The sequence below is a fragment of the Conger conger genome, chromosome 14 (genome assembly GCF_963514075.1).
Source record: "Conger conger chromosome 14, fConCon1.1, whole genome shotgun sequence".
NCBI classification, from domain to species: Eukaryota; Metazoa; Chordata; class Actinopteri; order Anguilliformes; family Congridae; genus Conger; species Conger conger.
In genome coordinates this window covers 5,040,266-5,067,212 of record NC_083773.1, presented here as the reverse complement: position 1 = coordinate 5,067,212, position 26,947 = coordinate 5,040,266, and the positions used below count along the sequence as shown (strand labels likewise).

Below are 26,947 nucleotides of genomic sequence, written 5' to 3'. Positions count from 1 at the left end.
TTCAATAGTAAAGCCTGGAAACTGATGAGATTTGTGTCATGGACAGAACCATTTTTTATTTATTTATTTTTTTACACTGATTTCTACATATTTTTTTTAAAATGTTGCACAAATAATCTGATACCTCATCAGTTTCTAGGGTGATCTTTATTGTTTAAAAATGATATATATTCAACATTTTTTGGGAGGTTTTAGTCTGTATGAATAAATAATCGCAGAAGCAGTAGAACACCAGAAGCTGGTGGTGTTCCAGCCAGTCTTCAAAGCAGCATTGTGCTCTGATGAGAAGCACTGGATTCTGTAAGCATCTATCTCCAGCTTAGCACCGGCACTTCAGTTTTCCAAAAAGCTTACAAAATAAACATCTGAAATGTGCCTCAAATTGTGCTTATGAATATTATTCATAAGTCTCCCTTCAACACAGATAGAAACTTTAAACAGCCTTTTGGTGTATTGTGTTTTGCTTACATTTGTTGATTGTTGTTTTCAATGCAGCCAGGGCAAAGCACAAAAGCAAATGTCCAGAAATGGAGAATAACATTTCCTATTCTATGAAAAATAACAAAGCCAATGCCTCCGATTTTAGTGAATTTGAATTTTATTCCAGTACAGATGGTGTTACACAACATGAGTTCATCAAGAGGTGAGTAGCTTTCTCACTGGTGGGAGTGGGGCCGCGGGGGGGGGGCTGAAGTTCTTTGTTTCAGTCAAGGCTAATAAGGGAGTGCACCAATGCATCATTACAACAAAAGCCATGGGCTAATGTTACATCAGCAATAAAGTAGCGACACCCATGCACACATCCCCTTATTCCCCATATGACAAACACAACCTCCTTTTATCCAGGGTATTCCAAGTTATATATTATAATCAGTTATACGCACAGATACGTTTAATGCACTTCCTGGCAAATTTTCTCAAACGGGTTCCATTTTCTGCTTGCAAAGCTGTCAGGGCCAGGAGAAACCCAGAGGGATGATTTCTGATTGGACAGTGCCAGGCCCACTCGACAGACGAGTGGTGCTGCCCCCTGCCAATCATGCACAGGGGGGAGGGGCAGTGAACAGTGACAGGAAAGGTACAGACACAAAGGCTAAAATCAGAAATGCAGGCCAAGAAACAGGGTTAGTTACTGGAATTAATTTCAATTAATTTCAAATAGAGAATTGTAAAAAAAAAAAAAAAAAAAGGAAAGCCAGTCAGTCAGTTAACGCCTTTCCTTAAAAATGGACGACGGTTTACGTGAAATGTAAAAGCAGCAGGCAAAGGTCCTGCCCGACAACCAAAAGGAACAGGAAAGAACACCTCGAGTCCATCAGCAAATCACAGGGACACAGGTGGACCCAGCCTAACAAATCCCCGCCCCCCTGCCCAAAAAGGATTGGCACAAGATCTTCTCTCGGGGGGGGTCCCTCATTCTCCACTCTCATTGGTGCCGCCCGCTGTCCGTCAAGCGTGGTTGACCCTCTCCAGTGCTACGTAGAACCTCTTCTTCTCGTCCAGGCAGTGCCAACCAATGGGCCCAATCTCACAGTCCGCGCAGATCAGGTACTTGACCTTGCCCACGTCCTTGGTGAAGCCCACGTTCTCGAAGGTGTACATGTCATCCACCAGCCAGTGTGACGTCAGTGTGTCCCCATCCACGGTCCCCTCCCCCTGGGTGATGCCAGTCTTCTTCCGCATGGAGGGCAGGAACAGCTGGTTTGGCACAATGGACTCAATGAACAAAAATGCCATTCATAAGGGAGACCCTATATGCAATCAATGCATTTTTATTTGTATTGAGACATGAGACGCCTTACAGAGTAACAGAAGCGCAAATGCCATAGCAAGCACATCAAAACCATAAGGGTTAGTAGTTATACACAAAGAACCAAAGGAAAGGAATACTATATTTAATGGTTTACAAAAGCACCATACTTTTAACCAATCACCGCTATGTCTAGCCTATGTGCTACCCAGTGATGAAATTATAAATAACTTGCGGTTTTTATTCATATGAATAAATAAATTCAACCCTGCGAATGAGGAGTTAATCTTACGGCATTGAATGGAAACATTGACATGTTTATAAATTGGGGGTCATTCACTTTTGTCTTGTATCTTGAACACTAAAGAGGAAACTGATTGTACAGGGTAAATAATAGCACAGGACTATCATCGCGAATATCCACTTGTCCTGCAGATAAGACGACAGTTGTAGAGCCAGCAGATCGCATTTCGCATTTGGCTAGAGCTACAGTAAGCAAGCTAAATCTTGCAGAATTACAAACTGCCACTTTACACAGTCAAATAACTTCAAGATAAGTACAAAGACAGTTTTCACATTGTGTTTTTAACAGAACAGCGAGATACAGGCAGTCTAGCGAACTGGCTGTACCCACCTCCTTCTCAGCAAGTACCGCCATTCCCGGACACAGCACTTTTGAGCCACACCGCTGGCACAAAACAGACTTGGCATTTTTCCCGTCCTCAGACACCAGAGTTGATAAGTCGACGTGCCCGTCATCAGCCGGAATGTTTTCACTGTTTTCCATTTCAGTTTGCGTTGTTTATCGATGGGTAATTATAAACGCCAACCTTTTTTATTCAAGGGGAAGAACTGCAGCTGCCCGGCTAGCTAGCTAACGTTAACCGAAACCGACGGCGTTTAGCTCTGGCTATTTCACTAATAAGTCTGTCCCGGTCAGTTAAACCGTATGTTCGAGTTAAATGCTGCTATATACAAGCACTGCACTACATCTCAATAACTTTCTGGTTATATTTCATACAAATATATATGCCGTTTCGTGCGTGGAGCAGCATCGCTAGCCTGGCTGACTGAACTATGCTAGTCGGTCTAAAAAACGCACAGCTCTTTCCTTCCGTCTGGAAACGAATCCTATTTTATTATCGGTTCCGCTGTGGTGCCCTCCACTTTAGTTTCCAATGGAAGCACACCACATTGATTTGTCCCGAGAGCGAATTATAAGAAATACATTACACCTTGTGCAGTGCACTGTATATTGAATACCACACTCCGGATGTTCTATAGGTAATAAAAAAATGCATTGGTTATAGGGCTTGTTCATAACCTTATTCTATGGTCATTGCGGATGACCACAATTACAGCAACTGCAAAAGAGCCACCCAAAGCATGACTGAAACCAGAACACAGGCATTTTACTAATGCGTTTCACATCCCCTGAAGGATCTGTCTGAGGGTCTGGAAATACTTGGAACAGGAGCAACTATATCAGGGGCGCACAGCCATGGCCGACCAGTTTCAGGATTTTGTACTTCTGCTCTTAATGATTTCATTAGCTAAATGTCTTCAGTAGACATTTGTATATGGACCAGCTACAGCTGTAGACTGCGAGCGTATCCTAAAGATTGTACTGTGCTCAAGTACAACAGTGAACCAACATAATTTATAGAGCGGTCAGAAAAATAAATGTAATTGGTTGGGAGAAAAAAAGCTTGCAGACCGGCCGTCCAGGACCGGAGTTGTGCCCCCCTGAACTATATCAAGTAGTGACCTTTCATTGGCTTTTTTATGCTGGCAGGTCCAGATTCTGTGGTAGAATCAATCTAACTTCCATTCGAGCGACTACGACGGCAGGGAGGATGCGTACACTGTACTGCAATAGATCATTTTATGGTACGCCTTTGGTCAGAGAAATGTAACGGACCAGTCCTGAATATATGGAATAGAGTATGTATGCATAATCATTGTGCACTGGCGCCCTCTAGTGCTTGGATTGACATGACACCGTCATCATTTATAGCTCATCCATTTTACATTACATTACATTAATGGCATTTGGTACACGCTCTTATCCAGAGCGACGTACAGTTGATTAGACTAAGCAGGAGACAATCCTCTCCTGGAGCAATGCAGGGTTAAGGGCCTTGCTCAAGGGCCCAACTGTTGTGCGGATCTTATTTTAGTTGCAGGGGCATTTCATTTGAAAAATAAACAATAAGAATTCAGACTGACATGAGTGGCTGTGGCTGTGATTGTTTTTTTTTGGTTGTTTAAAAAAAAAATACATTCCATGCATAGCTGGCTGCCCAAATATTTCCTAGGAACAGTTTTTTTGCTCGGTCTTGTCCTTTTAAGGCTGGTGGTGAAGACGATGCAAAGACTCGTGAGAGGCACATTTTTCACACAGCGTCACCAGATAGTTTCCCAGTTTTGCACTGATAAATATTTATTATAACATAGTACATTTAAGTGAACAAGACTTTGATATATGACTGTGCAAAAGGACCCACTCAAATGTTTGATGCCTTTGCCAACACCCAACCTAAAGCAAACAAACTTGACACACTGCAATTGAAAAAATTCTTATTGATGAGGTTGAATACAATTGACCCCGTTTTTGTGCCAGAGTATAAAAGGATAAAAAAAAAAGGAATGAAAGAGAAAATAAAAGTTTAAAACATTTTGGACCTGGCTGTTACAATATTAACCCCCTCCCACTACCACATTTTTATTATTCTTTTTTTAAAAGCTATTTCTACTGGCCTGAGTAATAGGAATCTTAACAGAAATAAATATTTATTACATACTACATGAAATAAAACTTGCCAAGACTTCAGCCATTTTGTTCATCGCTTCATTATATTTAATGATACATAGTCATAACTTCACTATGGATGAGCTGAGCAGAGAGGCATTCAGAATTACAGTATAATGATGATGTCCATTAAACACTACTACTGTGCATATGCACAAGAAAATCTTAAAATCTGTCAAATCTGCTAAAATATGTAAAAATCTTCTAAAATAATTATAATGCCAGATTAGTGTGACTTGTGCCAATTCTGACCTCAAGTTTAAATCGGACAACATGAGCTTATCATTTCACAATACTCGCTTCTCCACACAAAATGGAGTCCCTCCCCTACACAAGCTACTCGTGGGTCCTGGCTCGCATATTACCGCTCCGATACTCCAGAACCCGTCCACACTGCCCTCAGGACCGCCACAGTGAAGCGCATTAAAAAGGATGAAGGTTTTGGACCGTAAATGACTCTGAACTTTTTGGCAGGTTAGAGGGCCAACCTTTGTGTCGCCAGGCCCCCAAGCAGGAGCTGGGTCGTTAGAGCTGGGTCGTTAAGAGGGCGTCTCTCATTAAGACCGGTCAGTGCTGCAGGAGCTGGGTCGTTAGACGCCGTCTCTCACCAAGACCCGTCAGTGCTCTGCATTATTCAGCAGAGGTCCGGGGTTTCTTTACAGAGCTCGTATTTCACATATTCTCATTTTCCACCACTCGATATTTACTGGAGGAATATTGCCCTCAGCACCGGGTCCCACCAGTAACTGCAGTTCCCCATGGACAATGCCACTCCTTTATGTCATCTTACCTACGGCGATGGTATTATTATTAATAATAATAATATTGTTATTATTATTATTATTATTATTATTATTATTGTATTACCACAGGCCTCTAAATGCTGTGTGCACTTTCGGGTATGATCACTTAATCAAAGACCCAGTGCAGTGATTTTTTTAAGACCACTTTTAAAAGTTTAGAATAAAATGAAATAAGATCATGTCAGTCAACAGGTGCACACGTGTACAGTAAAGGTGCTTGAGGCGGAGCAGAACGAGCTCAAAAACACGGATCTGAACACCACATCAGTACGAAGGGCCGGGACATTCCAGAGAACCCTCGGCCCGTCCACGCCAGCAACAGCACGAGCGCTGTCTTTTTCACCGGGCTAAAACCGAGACAGAGATTGTCATCTTTAATCTCCACGTTAAAGATCTCTTTGTTAAAAAGCGAGAGAAAATGTCAGCGTCCTTTAGAAAAACACCTTTGCCAATAATGCGTCACCCTAACCGGCATTTTACTGCACAAGGACTCTACATTTCAAGCCTATCTCGTCCTCCTCCTCCACCTCCTCCTCCTCCATAGGGTGAACCAAACGAGAATTTATGTAACAGGACACCTGGCTTTGATGGCTGAACACCCAGCCCTTTCCACCACAGGAAGGTGCAAATGCGTCCGCTCAGGAGCACGTTAACCCTTTCCGCTGATCGGAGATCACAAACGCGCCATCAGAATTGCCCTTACCCGAACATTCTGACGCTGATGTCACAATCACTGCTGGTGACTGAGAGCAATGGAGTTTTAGAACACTGACTTAGGTTAAAAATTAAAAAGAAATCCAAATAAGGGTTAATGTTTTCCCACAACAGCTGTACAATGGTTGTGGAAATGGTTCTGGATAGACCTGGGGTCGGCAACCCTGGCCCTGGAGAGCTGCAGGATGTGCTGGCTTTCGCTGTTAACTCAGCAACTTAACTGATCGATGAAAGCAGTTGATCACACAGTGAACTCACCTCACTTATAAGGTGAAAACAAAAACCCGGACACCGTGCGGCTCTCCAGGACCAGGGCTGCTGACCCCTGGATTAGACTGATCCGGGATCAGCTGCTGAGGGCAGAAGGCTCATGGCCCCCCCTCCCCCGCACCCCCCACCACCACCACCACCACCGCCACAACATAGCTGCTGCTAAACTACTCCTGCCTGCCCGGGGTCACCAGCAGTTCGGGGGTTAACCTTACGGGTGGAGTCAGATAAAGCAAGTCCGTCTACAGCCCCACCCCCACCCCCACCCCCACCCCCACCACAGGAACTACAGCAGAGAGAGAGACTTACACCCGCACACACCTAATCCTTATACACACACATTTATATACATTTACATAGCAACAACTTTAGCTCCGTTTCCCCCCCCCCCGTGTTTGACAATCAGTCCCCTTTATTTGATTGTCCCGAACCGACGGGGTGACCCCCGGAGACCCCGGTGCCCTTCTTTCCCCCGAAAACTCCCCCCCGCCCCTCCCCACGGCCCCCCCTCCCTTAGAGCAGCGTGTCATCCGTACAGCCCCCTTCCAGCCCGTAGCGGAACTCCTGCAGGTTGGAAACGCCGTAGAAGTGAATGAAGGCTGCAGCCACCACCAGCACATGGAAGATCTGGTGAGACTGGAACTAGGGAGGGAGAGAGAGAGAGAGAGGGGGGTGAGAGGAAGCGGGGGAGCGAGAGAGAAGAGAATGCAGGGTCAAACAATATGACAATGGTGCAGACATACAGATGGCAGAAATACTTGTATTGTATTGGGTTACACTCCAGTAAACAAAGGGAAAAAAACATTTCAAAACTGTACATCACATCAATTCCATACAAGTTGAAAGAAAAAACTGTATCGAAAGGTCATAATTCCAAACAATACAATTTGAAAAAAAGGCCCAACAACCCCACAGGCAGACGTGCCCAGGGGTATTATCACACACACGCGCTCACACACAGACACACACACACGCGCGCTCACACACGGCAGACGTACCCAGATGTCACACTTGCCGGGGAAGTATCTCTCAGGGATTCTGGCGGCGTACAGCCCGGCTCCAGTGATGTACATGGCGCCCATCAGGTAGAACCAGCCCATCTGCCCCACCGTGGTGGCCTTCACAAAGCCCTCCGCGATGGTGAAGTGCATCGTGGGTACGATACCGCTCAGCCCCAGGCCCATGAACACTCCTGTGGACAGGGAGGAGAGGTGTGGGGTTACAGTGTGGGGTTACAGGGAGGAGGGGTGTGGGGTTACAGGGAGGAGGAGTGTGGGGTTACAGTGTGGTGTTACAGGGAGGAGGAGTGTGGGGTCACAGGGAGGAGGAGTGTGGGGTTACAGTGTGGGGTTACAGGGAGGAGGAGTGTGGGGTTACAGTGTGGAGGAGTGTGGGGTCACAGGGAGGAGGAGTGTGGGGTCACAGTGTGGGGCTACAGGGAGGAGGAGTGTGGGGTTACAGTGTGGAGGAGTGTGGGGTCACAGTGTGGAGGAGTGTGGGGTCACAGTGTGGAGGAGTGTGGGGTTACAGGGAGGAGTGTGGGGTCACAGTGTGGGGTTACAGGGTGGAGCAGTGTGGGGTTACAGGGAGGAGTGTGGGGTCACAGTGTGGAGGAGTGTGGGGTTACAGTGTGGGGTTACAGGGTGGAGCAGAACCGCAGCAGAACCAGAGAGGAACCGCAGCAGAACCAGAGAGGAACCGCAGCAGAACCAGAGAGGAACCGCAGCAGAACCAGAGAGGAACCGCAGCAGAACCGCAGCAGAACCAGAGAGGAACCGCAGCAGAACCAGAGAGGAACCGCAGCAGAACCGCAGCAGAACCGCAGCAGAAGCGCGGCAGACGCCTGAGACTGACCTGCGCGGGTGGGCCTGTGCCGCGGCGTGGAGAAGCGGTCCCACTGGGCCACCACGATGGCGGCGATGCCCAGCACACACACGATGCACAGGTAGATGAGCCGGGGCTGGGGCGAGCAGTAGAAGGAGTAGTAGAGCCAGGGCACAAAGGAGCCCATGATCAGCAGGGCGATGCCAGAGTAATCCAGCCTGGAGAGGGGAGGGGGGGTCAGTCTGGAGGGCCACAAACACAACCAGGGCCCCCTGGGGGACCCTCGATCCCGACCGGAGCATTTTAGTCATTTGGCAGACGCTTTTAATCCAAAGCGACTTGCAAGTGCATAGGTTCTTCCACAAGTTAAAGCAACACATCCATAACTAAGCAACACATCCATAACTATACCTCCATATACACTCACCGAGCACTTTATTAGACTTATTTTGTAGACTTCTACTGCTGTAGCCTATCCACTTATAGTTATGATGATGCGTTGTGTGTTCAGAGATGCTCTTCTGCATACCACTGTTGTCATGTGTAGTTATTTGCGCAACTGTCATCTTTGACCAGTCTGGCCATTCTCCTCTGACGTCTCCCATTAACAAGGCGTTTCTGACTGCAGAACTGCTGCTCAGTGTATTTTTCTTGTTCTTGTTTTTTTGCACCATTCTTTGCTAACTCCAGACTAGTGTGTGTGTGAAAATCCCAGGATTCAGCCGTTTCCAAGATACTCAAACCACCCTGTCTGCCAACAATCATTCCACTGTCAAAGTGACATTTCTCACAGTGTGGTGTGTGCAGGTAGCCCCTGGGTGTGTGGGGTGTGCGGGTAGCCCCTGGGTGTGTGGGGTGTGCGGGTAGCCCCTGGGTGTGTGGGGTGTGCGGGTAGCCCCTGGGGGTGTGGGTGTGGTGTGTGCGGGTCTCACTTGGAGAAGGTGCGGGACACTTTTTCGGAGTGGCAGTAGACGGTGTGGAAGAGCCAGGAGAAGCTGAGGCAGAGCACTGCGCTCAGGAAGAAGGTCCCGAACACCACCTTCTCCTGCAGGGGCGCCGTGAACGACATGTTGGGCCTCAGCATGGTGAGAGTGCCCAGGAACAGGAACAGCACCAGCCCTGTGGACACAGCAACACACACACACACACAGCGTTAATCACACACAGCGTTAACACACACAAACACACACAGCAATACACACACAGCTTTAACGCACACAAACACACACAGCAATACACACACAGCGTTATACACACACAGCGTTAACGCACACAAACACACACCCACACACACAATGTTAACACACACACACACACAAACAGGAACAGGAACAGGACCAGCCCTGTGGACACAGCAATACACACACACAACGTTATACACACAAAGCGTTAACGCACACACATGCACACACACACAACGTTAACACACACATGCACACACAAACAGGAACAGGAACAACACTAGCCCTGTGGGCACAGCAACACACACACACCCTCAACACACAGAGCTCACATCCCAGCATGCACCTGGACCAGTGCCTGCTATGTGCTCAAATTCTATAGCGCCCTTCCGTATGAACTCAAAGGCAGTGCACTGCAGCATCTTGTGTGTGTGTGTGTGTGTGTGTGTGTGTGTGGATAATGATGAGGAACAGAAAGCCTGATAACGCCTGCTTCATTTCTGTGCTTCAGCCTTCTAAAAAATTTGGGGGCCATAAAAGTTGCATAAAATCCTATTTATAAATGGCCATAATTCGACGAGCAAACTGCCAAATCATTTGATAGTTGGTATTTTGGGAGTCCTTGGCATGGTAAATTCAAAACAGGTGTCAGAAAATATTAATCTCTTCTCATTTTGAAGATATTGGGCCTTAAATGTGATATTTTGTTCCCATCTCAAAAAACACATTTTTATTCTCAATTTTTCTTTGGTGTAAGTCTTTTGAGAGACCTTTCTCCTAAAATTCAAATACATCAGGTTATTAACAATGAAGATGCAAGTTATGTATTTGAATTAACTTTGGATATGTTGAAAACTCCCTCAACATCACCTTTCTTGGAAAAAAAAGGTCACAGTTTGTTTTTTATGGTAGCTTCAAAAACCCTAACCTCATACATTTGTATGTGCCGTACCAAACAAGAGGAAATGGAATAGTCAAAAATAACTTTGGAAAAATCTTTCTGTCATATTCCCAACTCACCGAGCAGGTGTGTCCAGATGTTCCCAGTCTCCGTGTGGATGCGGAAGATGCTGCCGAAGCAGGCTCGGAACGAGGGCATGGGCGGCCGGTGTCCGTGCAGAAGGTAGTCGTTGTCCTTCAGCCACTCGGGAAGGACGTGGTATGGGATCACCCTCCAGCGGCCTTCCCAAACCTGGAACGCCAAACACACAGTCACCTTGCTTCCCAAACCTGGAACGCCAAACACACAATCATCCTACTTCCCAAACCTGGAACGCCAAACACACAGTCACCTTGCTTCCCAAACCTGGAACGCCAAACACACAGTCACCCTGCTTCCCAAACCTGGAACGCCAAACACACAGTCATCCTGCTTCCCCAACCTGGAACGCCAAACACACAGTCACCTTGCTTCCCAAACCTGGAACGCCAAACACACAGTCAACCTGCTTCCCAAACCTGGAACGCCAAACACACAATCATCCTACTTCCCAAACCTGGAACGCCAAACACACAGTCATCCTGCAAATTCCCTCCAGCATTCCCACCTTGTACACAAACTCCTCCATCTTCTCCATGGCGTGGTGAGCCTGCAGGGGGAGAGTCATCCCTCGCCCACCTTCATCCTCATCTTCCTCATCATCAGGGAGGACAGGAGCCTGAATGATCAGTGCCAGTAAAACAGAAATAAACCAGTACCCAGTACTGACCCCCTCCCTCACCCAATCTCACCCCAGTACTGACCCCCGCCCTCACCCAATCTCACCCCAGTACTGCCCCCCGCCCTAACCCTAACTGAGCCCAGTACAGACCCCGTCCCTCACCCTTACTCAGCCCAGTACTGCCCCCCTCCCTCACCCAATCTCACCCCAGTACTGACCCCCTCCCTCACCCAGACCCACCCCAGTACTGACCCCCGCCCTCACCCAGACCCACCCCAGTACTGACCCCCGCCCTCACCCAGACCCACCCCAGTACTGACCCCCTCCCTCACCCAGACCCACCCCAGTACTGCCCCCCTCCCTCACCCAGACCCACCCCAGTACTGCCCCCCGCCCTAACCCTAACTGAGCCCAGTACAGACCCCGTCCCTCACCCTTACTCAGCCCAGTACTGACCCCCTCCCTCACCCAGACCCACCCCAGTACTGACCCCCTCCCTCACCCAGACCCACCCCAGTACTGCCCCCCGCCCTAACCCTAACTGAGCCCAGTACAGACCCCGTCCCTCACCCTTACTCAGCCCAGTACTGACCCCCTCCCTCACCCAGACCCACCCCAGTACTGACCCCCTCCCTCACCCAGACCCACCCCAGTACTGACCCCCGCCCTCACCCAATCTCACCCCAGTACTGACCCCCTCCCTCACCCAGACCCATCCCAGTACTGACCCCCTCCATGAGGGGCCCCAGCTCGGTCAGCTCCACGTCCTCCAGGCCCTGACCCTCCTCAGAGATCCGGCACTCTGCATCGCTCGCCGACCCGTTCCGGGCTGACATGGGCCCCGTCCTCAGCCCCGTGTCCCGTCCCGCGTCCCGTCCCGCGCTGAGGGGGCGTGCACGCGCACACGCACACACACACACACACACACACACACACACACACACACACACACACACACAGACACAGAAACAATGTTTAAATCAGGGACCGAAAGCCACATTTGGACAGTCTCACACACACACAAGCACACACACAAGCACGCACGCGCGCACGCACACAGACACACGCACACAATGTTTAAATCAGGGACCGAAAGCCACATTTGGACAGTCTCACACACACAAACGCACGCACGCGCGCACACACGCACACAATGTTTAAATCAGGGGCCGAAAGCCACATTTGGACAGTCTCACACACACTGCACACACACACACACACACACACACACACACACACACACACACACACACACACACACACACACACCACCGCACACCACACCACGCTCTCTCTCACACACACACACACACACACACACACACACACACACACACACACACCACACGCATTTAGATTTGGGACTGCCATCACGGGACAAAGCCGAAAAGCCACAATCAGACAGACAACCAGTCACACAAACATGCGCACACACCACACCACACCACACCACACCCCACACACACACGGCGCGCGCACACACACACACACACGCGCACACATACCTGTGAAGGCGTGACGATGTTCCAACAAGTCTCAATTTGGACCACGTGGGTAATCCCGCCCCTGAAGCAGAATAGACCAATCCCACAGCGATCAGACACGCCACGCCCACCGCTCACGGCTACTTCTGTTGTCAGATTTTATCTCCACAGCTCCACAACACGGAAAAGAATTCCCACTGACAAACGAGCTCGTCCTTTAGGATCGTGGTATAGTCAGCTAACGATAACAGCAGGGTCACCGGGATCTGAACGGTAAATGCAGTGAATGGGAGGTAACAGCATAACCTTTCTTTAAACGATTCAACACACACACACTCCCCATCCCTCCCTACCTCCCTGTGAACCTTAATTGTTGTCTCTGTGACTTGTGTATCAGTATTTTAGTTGGCTAGGTAAGCAGTGTTTGGATAGTTAACTTTGGTGACTTTTGCTCTGTTTGTTTGTTTGTTCAAAAAAAAAAAAAAAAAAAAAAAATGGCCCTTGTCCTTATCTTTGTTGTACAGGTAGCAGTTGAAATTGTACTTACCTCTAGGGTCTTTCAGCGAACTTATCCCTGGTTATGGGTATGCACTTTGTTGTACGTCGCTCTGGATAAGAGCGTCTGCCAAATGCCAATAATGTAATGTAATGTAATGAAGATCCACAAGGAATCTGAGTCAATTGGAGATGCAATTACATATTTTGGAGGCGCTAAATACCACTTGAACATCAATGGAGTCACATTTTATGCCTTTTTAAATACATTTAAGAAAACAAAGAAACATTTTGATTAAGGACACCAAAGCTGAGGAAATCTCTTGCGTTCACAATATTAGAAAAACGAAAAGCAGAAGGAGCTTCTTGGAGACCCTTCTTGTCTACTCTGAAAAAATTGAAGTGGCAACCTTGAACTAATTTTAACAATCAATATTTCTGCTCCCAAGAGTCAACTCTGTGATTCTTACAGTCCCATTAAGAGAATCCACTGGGACCGTCTGGGTAGAAGTAGCATCAGTTAAATTGTTTTTTTTTCTTCCTTTTTTCAAAAACGTATCATTTTATGACAAGAACAGGCCATTCTACTTGACATTTAAATCCTGAGCTACATTAAAAGGCTAATTTGTCTTCATAAACAGCCAGTCCACGGAGTGCAGTAGCCTGCATGATCTATTACGGACAGGCATCTTTGTTTACCCTCAACGACACCTGTGTCATCTCATTGCACTTGGTGTCCTGTTACAAACCTATTCTATTGTTGTGAAGCCAGTTTATTAACCCGTGACGACTGTTTCACTGATAATCTGAAATCAACTTTTTTTGGGGGGGCACAAACAGGACATTTTATTGAAGATTCTTTGGGAGGTTGACAGACAGTTGTGTCTCCTTGATGCACTGGCTTGGACTCGCTTACCTCACCTAATTGTATGGTTCTGTGTACAGGGGAACAGGTGTGATTGAAAACAGAGGTCCACATTCATGAAAAATGCATTGCTTTACTCGAAGGGGTCAAAATACCCAGCCGTATCAGTTTCTACTAGTAGTAGCCCAAACATCACTTTTCACCGAGAGGTCAATGCATTTTCCTCGAATAAACACCTCCTCGTTTATGCCATTGGGGCTTTAATTAAAACTAAGAATAACTAGTTAATCTTTAAAAACGAAATAAGCATATGATAAACGTACAGCTATCGGAAATTGACGATGGCGCCTCTTGAGAGCCCTTGTTGATGTTAAATACAATTGATAGCAATAGCTAGCTCACGTTAATATCTGTGAAGAAGTTGCAAAAAAATATGCAGCTAGCTGCGATAGCTAATATGTTACTGATGAAAACCTAAATTCTGTCAGCCAAATGCCTGTCTAACTTCAATCTGTCCGATATCTGTGTACGTGCCAATACACATTAAGCGTCGAGGGTTTTACAGCTGGCTAATTAAATGTTGTTTTTTTATCGTTTCCGTTTTTATGAATGATGTTATTGGGTAAGTTCAAGGCAGCTAAAAAAACCTTTTAAACAACAGCAACCATGATATGCGCAAGCTCTCCTCTTGTCTTCTAAAATCTGCCTCGTTATCCCTGAAGTCGGTAATACAAATAAATGAAAATGTCATTTCGGGCTATAATCTCAACGGCTCCGTCGAGAAAATAAAAAAGCTTTTTCAGTCGCTCTTTGTCTGTTCCTGTTCCGCACTTGAGAACATGTACATTAGCAGCTAGCTGGCTAACCAGCTAAGCTAACGGTAGAGAGCGACCGAGCTAGCGGCTATAATTACTCATCAAAAAGCCTCAATCAAACCCGTCTGACAAGTGACATTTTAACTATTTAGAATCAATGATGTTTTAGTGTTTATTACAACAACCTGTCCAAACTACCGAGGCTTTAAACGGGCCAGGCTTACCTTTTCAGATCCCACCCGATTATCGCCGAAACACAAGCGTCTGGTCCCCCTTTTCCAGCTTCCGATCACAGGCGAGCAGAAACGGGTTTCCTCTGCTTTTTGGATGTCTCGTAAACAAAGACCCAGCAGCCCCATCTGCTGGTTAAAAGCGCCCACATCAGGTTATAAAATCAATGGGGGTTCTGTTTGTGCAGGAAAAAAAAGCTCGACTCAATGAATGGAAAGATTGGGTGCAACTTTCAACAAGCTTCCAGTTCTTAATGCGTGGCAGTTATTAATTCTGTATCTTGCGCGTTCATTTATAAAAACCTCGGCCGTTCTCACATCGCTGAAATGAAATGGGGCGGTGAATGGTTCAGGTGAATGACTGGGACACCCAAGGTCCGTGGTTCTAATCCCGGTGCAGCCACAATAAGATCCGCACAGCCGTTGGGCCCTTGTAAGCAAGGCCCTTAACCCTGCATTGCTCCAGGGGAGGATTGTCTCCTGCTTAGTCTAATCAACTGTACGTCGCTCTGGATAAGAGCGTCTGCCAAATGCCAATAATGTAATTTAATGAAACTGACATAGCCTTAAAAATATGGTTAATCTAATTTGAAGATGCAAAAATGAACACTTTGAGAAATGTTAATTTCGGACGGGGAAAATGTGTGCAGGATGCATGAACACTCGAATATATAGCCCCAGTCTTTTTGTACATTAGATAATGCAGACATCATAGACAAGGAGACTGCCTGTCAAACGCTCTGCGTGTAAATATAAGCCCCTCCCCCCGTTTTGATTGACTGCAAGAAGGCAATCGCAGGATGTGAACATTTAGCAAGCCCAGCACCATGACCTCTGCTAAACGCTACGTCAGCATCTCTGACCATTACCCGCAAGGTTAACCCGCAAAGGACACCAGCCACTTTAAAAGATGGCAAATTGCTTGTGTGTTGACTTAGCACTTATAAATGTAACATGTATGGTCCAAGAGTATGCCTGTAAGATAAGATGATTTTTTTCTATAGAAGGTAAAAAAACAGACCTCACATTAGTATCTGATGTTTAGTTTGACAACCAAGCTGCGTTTACCCTTACAGTGTGACGTTGATTAATAAAATGAATGGGGAAAATACATTTTCTTAATGTGTTTAAAGTGCATCAGTCTGACCAGATTGTCTTCTCTGTGATATTGCTGGCGTCCATTTGGAGCCGATCATGTTTCGACATGCGTGTTTCAGCTCGGGAGGGGGGGGTTTAAAACCGGCTGGCTGGAGTCAGTGAGGCAGGGACATCCTCATTCCTACACAAAGAGCTCCCAATCGCCGGCCTAATCCTACTTACAAAGGTCCAATTGTGTCCAACGGTATAAAATCCAGGGCCCGCTACCTCCTCCCGTAATAATAATAATAATAATAATAATAATAATAATAATAATAAAGAACTTTATTTCATACAGAGGTGCAGCTCAAAATGCTTTGCACAGTGCAGCGACATTCATGTTTAAAGGAAATAAAATCATTGAATGTGAAAATAAAAATTCATAAAATAGCATGATACTGAAAGGCCTCCTGTGTCTACCAACACGACTGTACTGTACAGTGTCTTCGTTCAACACAGCAGCACTTATCCCTGTGAGCGATACAGGTTCATATCCACAATGACTGGCCTGCTTACAAACCCTGAAACACAGTACCCCAGATAGGGCCGACTTTCAGCAAAGAAACAACGCCACGTTGTACCTTACGGGGAGCTTCCGGTAGCACACTCCAGTAATGAACAACCCGTACATTCTTGCTCACTGCACACGGAGTAATGATGAGGCTTACCAGCTTTCCTCATGTTCACTGCAGTTATAATGCTAATGCTACCTCACTAGTCATTATGATTGTGCTATGCTAAATGACTAGATGTAATGATAGCGCTATGCTAACTCAATAGTTATAATGCTAGTGCTATGCTAACTCACGAGAGTTACACTGCAAGAAAGCTCATTGGATAATGAGAAGCTGTTGCATGCATGAAATTCCACTGGGGAAGGTTTAATCACACAGGCAAGTTCAGGCAGACCTGGGGACTCTGACGAAAGGAAAAAGGTGAACTGTTGGTTGGTAGGTAGGTATATACACAATACAGAAATCAGTCGGCATATATCTACAGAGATAAAGTATTGAAAGAAAAAGTAAAGAATTCACAGCGAGACTGTGTCAGAACTGTGACGTTTTATTGTGTTTCACCCGAAATATATACACACTGAGCAGGCAAGAGCGAGGTCTATGTTCATCTGTCACAGACACAAATGCTCTTTCGCGCACAGCTCTCAAAGCAGCGCCACAAAAATCAAGCGACGCACTCAATCAAGTAAAGCATTGCTTCTTTGAAAGGTGAACGTGATCCACTGTTTTTAACAGAACTGGAAAGCAGTCTTAAGCACAATGCAGTCGAGTAATAAATATAACGCAGTGTCACACACAGAAGGCACGTCATTGGTTTCAACTGGAGCAGTCGCAACACAAAATTGCATGTGGCCTTTAAATTCAAGTGCAAACCGAATGTCATTATATAAATAAGCTGAAGAGCAGCCCCTTCCATATGAACACCATATTTTGATGCAGTTGAATATACAGATAGGCAAGAAAACAAGAAACACGGATTGTCCCGCTCATACTTTGGATACAGATTTATCAAACAGAACTTAAACATTACCGTTTAGAACGGAAGCCGGACACAGCGTAAAGTTCAAAGCCTGCATAACAAACAACATTCATGTACATATGTGAAAGTGTGCTAGTGTTTGTATTTATTAAAAAAAAACCAAAAAACAACAACAACAAGCAAAGCATACAAAGGCATAGCTGCCAACTCTCACGCTTTCGCCATGAGACACACGCATTTGCCTGTTTTCACACGCACATGCAAATGCGTGTCTCACGCCGAAAGCGTGAGAGTTGGCAGCTATGCAAAGGCCCTTGCAGATAATAAGACAGGGGTGTCAAACTCCAGTCCTGGAGGGCCGCAGTGTCTGCTGGTATTTGTGGTTTCCTTTCAATCAGCAGCCAATTAAGGCCTTGAGAACAAGGTGTGTTAACTCTTCAGCCAATGAAAAACTTTGAAATGTATCTCTTGTGCTGAAACACACCAAAAACCAGCAGACACTGCGGCCCTCCAGGACTGGATTTTGACACCCCTGATATAAGACAAACCCAACCCAGATGGGCAAACATTTGTGAGAAGAATGTCAGTCTAAAAAAACAGTTTGACAGGTGACTGCATATGCTGCAACACAAGCATTAAAGAAATGAGCACAGAGCAGTAACAGTGTCTGCCTCTCTGGGACAATTCTCAGACCAGTGGTCACCAACCCTGCTTCTGGGGATCTATAGTCCTGTAGATCATGGACCCTCAGAAAGGGCTGGTGTGGGTGCAGGCTTTTGTTCCAACCAAGCAGTTACACACCTGATTCTACCAATCAACCACTGGAGTCTTTGCAAAGGACCTTGATTAGTGGAATCAGGTGTGTAACTGCTTGGTTGGAACAAAAGCCTGCACCCAGACCAGGCCCTTCTGGAGAAGATTGAGTATGCTGTAGGTTTTCACAACAAACCTAATTTGGCACACCTGATTCTAACCAGTAGCAGCTTCAGGAGATCTCTAACTGTTGAATGAGGTGTGCTGTGTGAGGGCTGGAGTGAAAACCTACAGGATGGTAGATCTCTAGCAACTGGGTTGGTGACCGCTGAGTTAGACCTGTGTTTCTTGGCTCTAGTCCCCAGGACCCACTTGCCAGAAGGTCTTTCTTGTAATCAGGAACGCACACACCTGATTTAATGACTGAACCGATCAAACCACCAAAAAAGTCCTTGCTTATAAAAATCAGGTGTGTGAGTTTCTGGTTACAACAAACACCTTCTGACAAGTGGGTCCTGAGGACGATAGTTGAGAAACACTGAACTGTGCAGGAGAATTCTACAGGCAATCAACTAGCCAAGCCCTGCCAAATTTCCACATTTTTAAACACCCAAATATTTAGGATGGCCCTGTTGATAGGTTAGTAGCTGAAGCGATGGCTCTGTTGATAGGTTAGCAGGCCAAGCGCTGTCTCAGTTGATAGGTTAGTAGCTGAAGCTCTGGCCCTGTTGACAGGCGAGTAGGCTATGCCCTGGGTCGGTTGATAGGCGAGTAGGTTCAGCGCTGGCCCTGCTGATTGGTTAGTAACTGAAGTGTTGGGTCTGTTGATAGGCGAGTAGGTTCAGCGCTGTCTCAGCTGATAGGTTAGTAGCTGAAGCTCTGGCCCTGTTGACAGGAGAGTAGGCTATGCCCTGGGTCGGTTGATAGGCGAGTAGGTTAAGCACTGGCTCTGCTGACTGGTTAGTAGCTGAAGCGCTGGCCCTGTCGGTAGCCCAGCTTGTCCAGGTTGGGGTTGCAGGCGAACTGGATCATGGGAGGAGGCCCACACATGAGCACCAGGCAGTCCTCCGCGGGCGGGGGGAGGTGCTCGCTGATCATATCGGCGCTGATGAAGCCCTGACTGTAGGCCCAGTCTGCCAACGAGAGAGCAGAGAGGCACCGGTGAGGGAGGGTGATGTCATCACACACTTACGCCGTTTAAAAGACCATGCAAGTAGTCCTGTGGCCCTGTGGTGGAAGGCCATATGACTGTATTGAGATTTGAGACTGGTAAATGGTAAATGGCAGGCATTTATATAGCGCCTTTATCCAAAGCGCTGTACAATTGATGCTTCTCCATTCACCCATTCAGACACGCACTCACACACCGACTGCGATTGGCTGCCATGCAAGGCCCCGACCAGCTCGTCAGGAGCATTTGGGGGTTAGGTGTCTTGCTCAGGGACACTTCGACACAGCCCGGGCGGGGGATCGAACCGGCAACCCTCCGACTGCCAGACGACTGCTCTTACCGCCTGAGCCATGTCGCCACTGTATTGAGATTTGAGACTGGAGAATCGAGGCACACAGGACCCAGACGCGCTGTACCTTCAGGAGCTCGGTCCAGGGTGAACCACAGCTTGAAGCGGTCCGGGTGCCTCGCCTGGGCCTCCTCAAGCTCATCCCTCAGGAGAATGTCCTTCTCCGTCTGTAGGTCACACACAATATACACAAACAAACTCACACTCACGAACGCCCAATGCATGTGCGCACATACACACAAACAGAAACTCAAACTTCATTCATTTCTATAGCACCTTTCAAACTGACACAATGCAGGCATACAAATGTACACAGTGCAAGTAAACACACAGTCACACAAATAAACAAACTCATGCTCACAGGATTTCACACTCCACGGCAAAGTTAACCATCTGAACATTATCCCAATAAACAAAGCACTGGGAGTGTGCAATACTAACCCCCAATCTCATTACCTAACAACCAGTCATTCACAGAGATGGGTTCAGAAGTCGGACCTGTGTTTAGTTAAGCGTGTGTATTGATCAATGATTTTCTCGAGCAGGCGGGGCTTGGTTGAGCAGGCAGCCCTCCAACTACCAGACGACTGCTCTTACCGCCTGAGCCAATGATCTTCCCGCTGGCGTGACATTCAATAAACCTTTACTTTTCTCCAGTGAGGCGTTAGCTGATTTGGGTGAGCTCGTGAACTGCCCTGACTCTGAACCCACTGAGAGAAGCTGGGTCTTCTGAAAGGAGGGGTTACCCCGTTTGCAGCTCCAGTGTAGCCACGATAAGATCCACACAGCTGTTGGGTCCTTGAGCAAGGCCCTTAACCCCACATTGCTCCGGGGGGGGGGTTGTCCCCTGCTTAGTCTAATCTCCGGGTAAAAGCGCCAGATAACCATAAATGTAATGCGCTACACTACAGCCCTGCAGGCTCACCTGGTTGGCAAACAGCAGGTTACAGGTGGTCTGGTCACTGGGGTCCTTCAAGATGGCTCTCACCAGCTGCAGCATGGGGGTGATACCTGCACAGGTACAACAGGTGTACAGGGTTACTGTTACAGGTAGGCTGCAGGAGCCAGATCGTGCAGAGAAATCCCCGTTGTATGACTAGACAGAACGCTATGGCTAATTATGTACCGGTGTCGCATAGAACACTGGCCCCCACATATGGAAAAGTGACCCCGCTGTGAGTTTGTATTCAATTTCATAGCCCACATTCCTTTAATTGCTATGGAAATTTGTCTCCAATTTCAAAAACCTACATTATAATACATGGGTCATTTTTCCCCATAAGGGGTCAGTTTTCCATAAGATGCCAGGCTGCAGCCGGCTGGCCTGGATACAGACTGCACTGGAACAGTCAGTGCCCACTCCAGCCCATAGGGAGTGCCACTACACTGAACCATGAAGTCAAAATGACAGAGCATATAAAAAAAAAAAAGGTATTAGCGATGCAAATTAAACACAAACATTCATTTGACACATAATTATCCGATTATGGTAATCGAGAAAACAGAATAATTCCTGGCAGGACCGCACCTGTTCCACCGGCAATGAGGCCCAGAGAACTGGCAGTCTTAATTTCCCCTGGGGACTTCTTATCAGGTTGCACTGAAAACGTCCCTGCAGGGGGGACGGGGGACAGGAATTAGGATGACACACAGTCACAACAAACACTTTTACACCCTGAAAACGAAATGACTTTTGCGACTGACACCAGCTTTATTCTCTTTGATTTTACACACGGAGACGGGATGCAGCTCCTATGCTTCGAGACACACACAGGACTCGACTGCAAAACCTGCAAGTCAGTGCTTAAAATATCACCATGCACCGTCACACACAGTCCATTCCACCGCAATATATCACCATACCCTGTTACACAAGCTCAACTTCAGTGCTGTGTCATGGCAGACTCACTGTTCTCTTGGCCGGTAAACACAGCACCAGCAGCCAAAGGCTCGTTTTAATGCCACAGTAGGTCACCTTACACATGGAAGTGTTGGTTATCCATTAGTAATGTCACCAGAACTAACTGACTGGAGCACAGCTCGTACTGTTCATCTGGGGAGAGAACTGCCCGACAACCTTTAAAGTTCAAGTGCCTGAGACGCAGAGAAATCCAACAGAAGCCTGTTCTCCATAGGCATAACTGCAGATTTTGAAGGTTCAGGGGAACCTTCAAAATCCTTCTTATGCGTCCATCTTGTGTGTCTGCCTACATGCATGGATTTCACATTCCCAATAGGTCAAACTGTTGTACCAATAACAATAACAAGCACAGGCAACCCTGGTCCTGGAGAGCCACAGGGTGTGCTAGTTTTTGTTTTCACCTTAAAATCAGCAACCGATTCAGACCCAAAAATCCAGGTGAGGCGAGTGAACTAATGAACTGGTTCAGTTAAGTTGCGGAGTAACAACGAAAACCAGCACACCCTGCAGCTGTGCAGGACCAGGCTTTCTGACCCCTGGGCTAAACCTTCCTGACCTTTGCCCTTGTACTCCAGGAGCCCCCCCGGCCCTCTGAAGTCCACCGTCTCCCCCACGCTCAGGCTCTCCAGGTACTGTGACATCTTCCCCCCCTCGGGAAATTTAGGATGGACGTTCCTGAAGTAGATCTGTGGAGCGAGAGAGTCGAACATCAGAGCTCACTCTCGCACAGAAAAACGTGTTTCCATCCAGGGACTCGCTGGTGCAAAATAAGTTAGTACCTTCACCACCAAATCCACAAACCCGTGGTCATCGTCACTGGAGACGGGCGTGTACGGACGCACCACGAGGTTGCCATCGATACGGGCCGACAGGTAAATGTGTTTCCCTGGAAGGGAGAGAGAGAGAGAGAGGTTCAACTTTCAACACCGTACACTGGTCACACTAGGCGCTGACATGGAGTCCACAACAAAGAGGTCATGCTTTGTCTGTCATATTTTTATGTTTTTAGTTCTGCTTAATTTTCCACACCATTCACCAGATTCTGGACCACCTACCAAGGGACAACAGATGAAAATGAGCTCTCGAGCCAAATCTGGCACTGCATGCATTGTCATGACAACTGATTTGTTTCAAAAAATAAATAAATAAAATGCACGCACACACACACACACACACACACACACACACACACACACACACACACACACACACACACACACACACAGAAAGGTAGCAGTCTGCTACAGCCCAGCACAGACAGACCTGGCGAAACGGTCAGAGAAAACTGAAAGGATTTGAATTTGGCCTCAGTGTCACTCATAAGGGTTGTCATGGCAATTCAGCGTTCTACTCATCTCAGCTTGCTGATGACCCTATTTATTACAGAATTACAGCATGTAAGCCACTCTACCCATTTTACACCTGCCTGCTCTTGACCTTAAGAAAGGGGGAGATCGAGCAGGGAGCTCCGTCTTCTAACCAAATATGCATTAAAGTGTAAATCATTTTCAGAATTTGATTGATGCCTGTCGGCGGTACCAAGTGGGTTGGCGTCGGGACGTACCGACTGGAAGGCCCAGTATGTGGTCCGGGGAGGGCAGAGCGAATCGGAACCGGCGAGTGTCGTGACTGATCACCTGCGGGAGGAGCCAGCACAACAGTCAGGAGGTCCAGACCGAAGCAATCGGACACAGCACGCTAACAAACTGCCACAGCACGCTAACACACTGCCACAGCACGCTAACAAACAGCCACAGCACGCTAACAAACAGCCACAGCACGCTAACAAACTGCCACAGCACGCTAACAAACAGCCACAGCACGCTAACAAACAGCCACAGCACGCTAACAGACTGGCACAACACGCTATGCTAACAACTAGTCACAGTATGGCAACAAAAAGTATTCACATTTGTTTTGTTGTTGCCGAAAGACGAGTAGCAAGTTTCACATTCAACCACTATGTTACTCTTTAAGATGCACACAAAACGCAAATTTAAGACTTTGCCAACAGCTCCCAATATTTTGTTAAAGGGAGTTACAGCGACTGGACCCAGAAGGGCACATATGATGAAAAGTAATAAAGTAATACAATTTCACGCATTCACTTTGAAGCACCCCATCATAAGCAGGTACACTGTCCGTCAGCCTACCTCTTTGTCGATGAGTCTGAGTGGGTACTTCACAGTGGGCTCCAGTAGTGTGAGCAGGGGAGTTTTCTTCTTTCCCAGGAAATAGGCGCCCAGGATTACCACTGTAGAAAGCAGCACCACCCCACCAGCCACCACCACAGCCGTGGTTGTCTGAGCAGAGATGAGAGGCGAGATCAGAAACACTCCAACAATACAGGAAAGGTACAACAAAAAAAACAAGGAACATTGAAATAAAAACCCCAAAACCACTCCAGTCCACCTGCTTACAGAAGCACCTTCTCCTGTGGAAGTCCTCACCTGGGTTTCCGACAGGTGCACAGGATTATACAATAAGAAATGACACCTGTGCAGACCAGCGCCCCCTACTGAGCGCAGAGGGACATAACATGCGCATTACTCTAAAGTTGCTGCATCCTTACAAGCACTCAAAATGTTTAACCAGTATAACATCTTAATCACAAGGATCCAGAGTTGGAAAGTCCAGGGGTCAGAAAGACCCTTGGTTGGATGGATTCATTCCACCCAATTAACTGATTTATTGACTTCTTAGCTCTGCCTCCGAGCTGAAGAATTGTGTTAGCATATCTCGGTGATTTGAACAAAATACAGGAAGGACCTTTACTTTCTGAACCTGGATTGTCTACCTCAGCATGGGTCTGTCTGGATGGGAGAACCTTGCAGTGGTCACACTAGTTGTGGGAGCATGACAAAAACAGTATCTCTGGTGTGTAGACCATCACTTCAGTGCACAGAGCATACAAGTGGATTAACTTTCTCTTCACGAGGCTATTATATTTATGTATTTCCGATACAACCCAATAAACTAAAGCAAGATATGAGCTTCTGGTATCATGCCTCACCTGTACATATTCTTAGGAAGATTCCAAATTCGCAGCGGATGTACAGAATCTACCGCCATTGTTGTAGCATTGAGTGGTCAATTATTTTGTGGAGATCATGTTTCCATAATCGCTATATTTCGCAATGACCATGATGTTGCACGAGTTAAACAGTACGCTGCAATATGATCAATACCGGTTAAAAGCCAATAAGACAACTATGGAGGAGAAGTAGACGGGAAAATGGACACATATGCTATTTTTGGTGCTTGTGGTTTATGGAGAGAGTGACTCATCAGGCCGCTCCCGGCTGCAGCACTTTGGACCAACAAGTCCGGCGCACTCAAACCTAGACTAGCGTTAGCACATCCATGCTTACCAGAAGTTAATTGTTTCCCTCAACTATCTTACACCAGCCACTCCAGCAAAATGAGGATCATCTCAGAGCTCTACACTTTGAAATCAAAAGGTTGTACTGCACGTTCCAGTTTTGGATACTGGACTGTTAACGTTTAAGATCGCAAGGTTACTCTGACAGCGGTCTCCATTTTTGTAGTAGCTAATTTGGCTAGCTAGCTAACAATTGCTACACAAGGACATGGATGGAAACCAACGTTAAGTTCGCTTGATAGTATTCGACGTTAATTTCGTTGTTATTAGCTAGCTATAGTCTTTTTTAAATCTTTTTTTGTTGTTGTAAAATTTGCTTGTTGGAAAGAAGTCATGATTATTATAAAAGGAAATTTATTTCAGATGCATAGGCATTCGAATTATAAATCAATCTGTCACCTTGGATGACCTGTTAGCGCTGCAAGCTAGCTAGCTTGAGCTAACAATGTAATCAATTAAGTTAGCAAGTGACAGTTTGCAGACGAACTTCGTGTAACTTACAATGAACCCTAGCCACCATAGACTAAACAGTAATATTTACTGAAAATTAAGCAAATTATAGTATTTGCACATGCATTCCCTACATCTGAATCACGTAAATGACACAAAATCGGTTCTCAGTAACTAAAACCGAAAGGTTCCAGTTGTAAAGCTACAAACTCGAGCTAACTAGCTAGCCTAAGGCACATTTCCGCTGCCTTCAAGCGCTTGTCTTGCTAATGTTAGCTTGCTACTGACACCGTCTGTAAAATTACTAGGTCCCAATTTTACATTCGGTCAATTTATAGCTAACTAATATGATGCTATAAAGCTCAGCATTTTTATTTTATCGGCCAACTGGTAAAATCCTGTTTAAGCCAATGAGCGATTAGGTAGACAACACAATTAACTTAACTAGGCGCTAGCTATTAGCAAGCATACAAACTACAGCACGCTAATTAGCTAGCAAGCTAGACACGTCTCTACTCCAACTTAAAATTATGGAACGCTTCATTCTTTGCTAAAATAACTAAACCACGAAACCAAAAGCTGTAACGTAAATTAGCTTACCATAGTATATACCATGACGATGTTCAGCGTTTCTTAGGCAATGTGAAATATATTGTAGTGGCAGAGGTGTGGCACCTAACCCCAGATGTTTAGCTGTGGAATACCGTCAGGACCGAATGTAGCATAATTATCTGAGGAAATAAGGAGATCTGCGACTAACGGCTCTCACTACACAGGAACTCCAAGAAAGGTCTGTATGCGCCACCAAACGGCGATGTTTAAATTACACTTGCAAAGACATGGACCCCCCCCATGTGTCTTTAAGTATATTCTCATAACTACCCGTGAATCAGAATTATGTTTTATAACTTTATATCAAGACATTGATGGCGCTTCATATGTACGTGGTTTATCAAAAAATAGGCAAATTGCTGAATATTTGTATGCTGCATGCACTAATGCTTCCAGTTATTTGAATATAAAAGTACCAGTCAGCACAGAAAAAAGAAATGTTCATACCCATCTTAGAATTCCAACATGGCTTTAAATCTAATGTTAACAAGTCAATTATGGGGGCATTACGGCATTTTCATAATGAGTAATCTTGGTAAAAGGTATTAATCTTGAAAATTCCAAGAACGCCTTGAAACAAATGCTACCTTATCAAACTGAATACATGGAGCCACTGGGTTCCTACAGAATTTCCGTATTGCAAAAGGGCCTTCAATGATAATTTGATGAGCACCTGCAATTCACAATCAGAATTTCCTTAAATAGGTTTCCCTGACCTATAATTTACAATTGAAATTTACAGCACCACACTGCAACCCAGGTTTATATGGAAGT

At 46.4% G+C, this 26,947-nt stretch overlaps 3 protein-coding genes across 5 annotated transcripts; all 3 read right to left on the bottom strand.

The window, feature by feature from the left end:
- Positions 1-580: 580 nt before the first annotated feature.
- On the bottom strand, positions 581-2,871 carry rabif (RAB interacting factor). The gene is made up of 2 exons (XM_061220341.1): positions 2,385-2,871; positions 581-1,698 (listed from the first exon to the last, which is right to left on the bottom strand). Exons 1-2 carry the CDS (start codon positions 2,535-2,537, stop codon positions 1,450-1,452), a joined length of 402 nt encoding a protein of 133 aa, XP_061076325.1. The 5' UTR covers positions 2,538-2,871; the 3' UTR covers positions 581-1,449.
- Positions 2,872-6,852: 3,981 nt separating this feature from the next.
- On the bottom strand, positions 6,853-15,042 carry adipor1a (adiponectin receptor 1a). Of its 3 annotated transcripts, none has more exons than XM_061220046.1 (9): positions 14,899-15,042; positions 12,521-12,765; positions 11,733-11,897; positions 10,902-11,013; positions 10,375-10,546; positions 9,106-9,292; positions 8,204-8,391; positions 7,348-7,541; positions 6,853-6,991 (listed from the first exon to the last, which is right to left on the bottom strand). In XM_061220046.1, the coding sequence occupies exons 3-9, from the start codon at positions 11,849-11,851 to the stop codon at positions 6,863-6,865; spliced, it is 1,101 nt and encodes a 366-aa protein (XP_061076030.1). In that variant the 5' UTR covers positions 11,852-11,897; positions 12,521-12,765; positions 14,899-15,042; the 3' UTR covers positions 6,853-6,862. The 3 variants fall into 3 exon arrangements, with proteins under 3 accessions (XP_061076030.1, XP_061076029.1, XP_061076031.1); XM_061220045.1 differs by having other exon boundaries at positions 12,521-12,581; positions 14,899-15,028; XM_061220047.1 differs by having other exon boundaries at positions 10,902-11,012; positions 11,744-11,897; positions 12,521-12,581; positions 14,899-15,024.
- Positions 15,043-17,087: 2,045 nt separating this feature from the next.
- On the bottom strand, positions 17,088-26,374 carry LOC133110539 (NADH-cytochrome b5 reductase 3). The gene is made up of 9 exons (XM_061220725.1): positions 26,162-26,374; positions 23,883-24,032; positions 23,294-23,366; positions 22,509-22,615; positions 22,286-22,415; positions 21,337-21,420; positions 20,734-20,819; positions 19,876-19,975; positions 17,088-19,421 (listed from the first exon to the last, which is right to left on the bottom strand). Exons 1-9 carry the CDS (start codon positions 26,174-26,176, stop codon positions 19,249-19,251), a joined length of 918 nt encoding a protein of 305 aa, XP_061076709.1. The 5' UTR covers positions 26,177-26,374; the 3' UTR covers positions 17,088-19,248.
- Positions 26,375-26,947: the final 573 nt, after the last annotated feature.

Coding starts and splice junctions, on each gene's coding strand:
- rabif (XM_061220341.1), bottom strand. CDS start 2,537: ATGGAAAACAGTGAAAACATTCCGGCTGATGACGGGCACGTCGACTTA. Junction 1,699..2,384: donor CGGTACTTGCTGAGAAGGAG/GTGGGTACAGCC, acceptor GTGCCAAACCAG/CTGTTCCTGCCCTCCATGCG.
- adipor1a (XM_061220046.1), bottom strand. CDS start 11,851: ATGTCAGCCCGGAACGGGTCGGCGAGCGATGCAGAGTGCCGGATCTCT. Junction 10,547..10,901: donor TGGAGGAGTTTGTGTACAAG/GTGGGAATGCTG, acceptor TTGGCGTTCCAG/GTTTGGGAAGGCCGCTGGAG. Junction 8,392..9,105: donor GTGTCCCGCACCTTCTCCAA/GTGAGACCCGCA, acceptor TCCCCTCTCCAG/GCTGGATTACTCTGGCATCG.
- LOC133110539 (XM_061220725.1), bottom strand. Junction 22,616..23,293: donor CATACTGGGCCTTCCAGTCG/GTACGTCCCGAC, acceptor TCTCCCTTCCAG/GGAAACACATTTACCTGTCG. Junction 19,976..20,733: donor ACCTGCTGTTTGCCAACCAG/GTGAGCCTGCAG, acceptor TGTGACCTACAG/ACGGAGAAGGACATTCTCCT.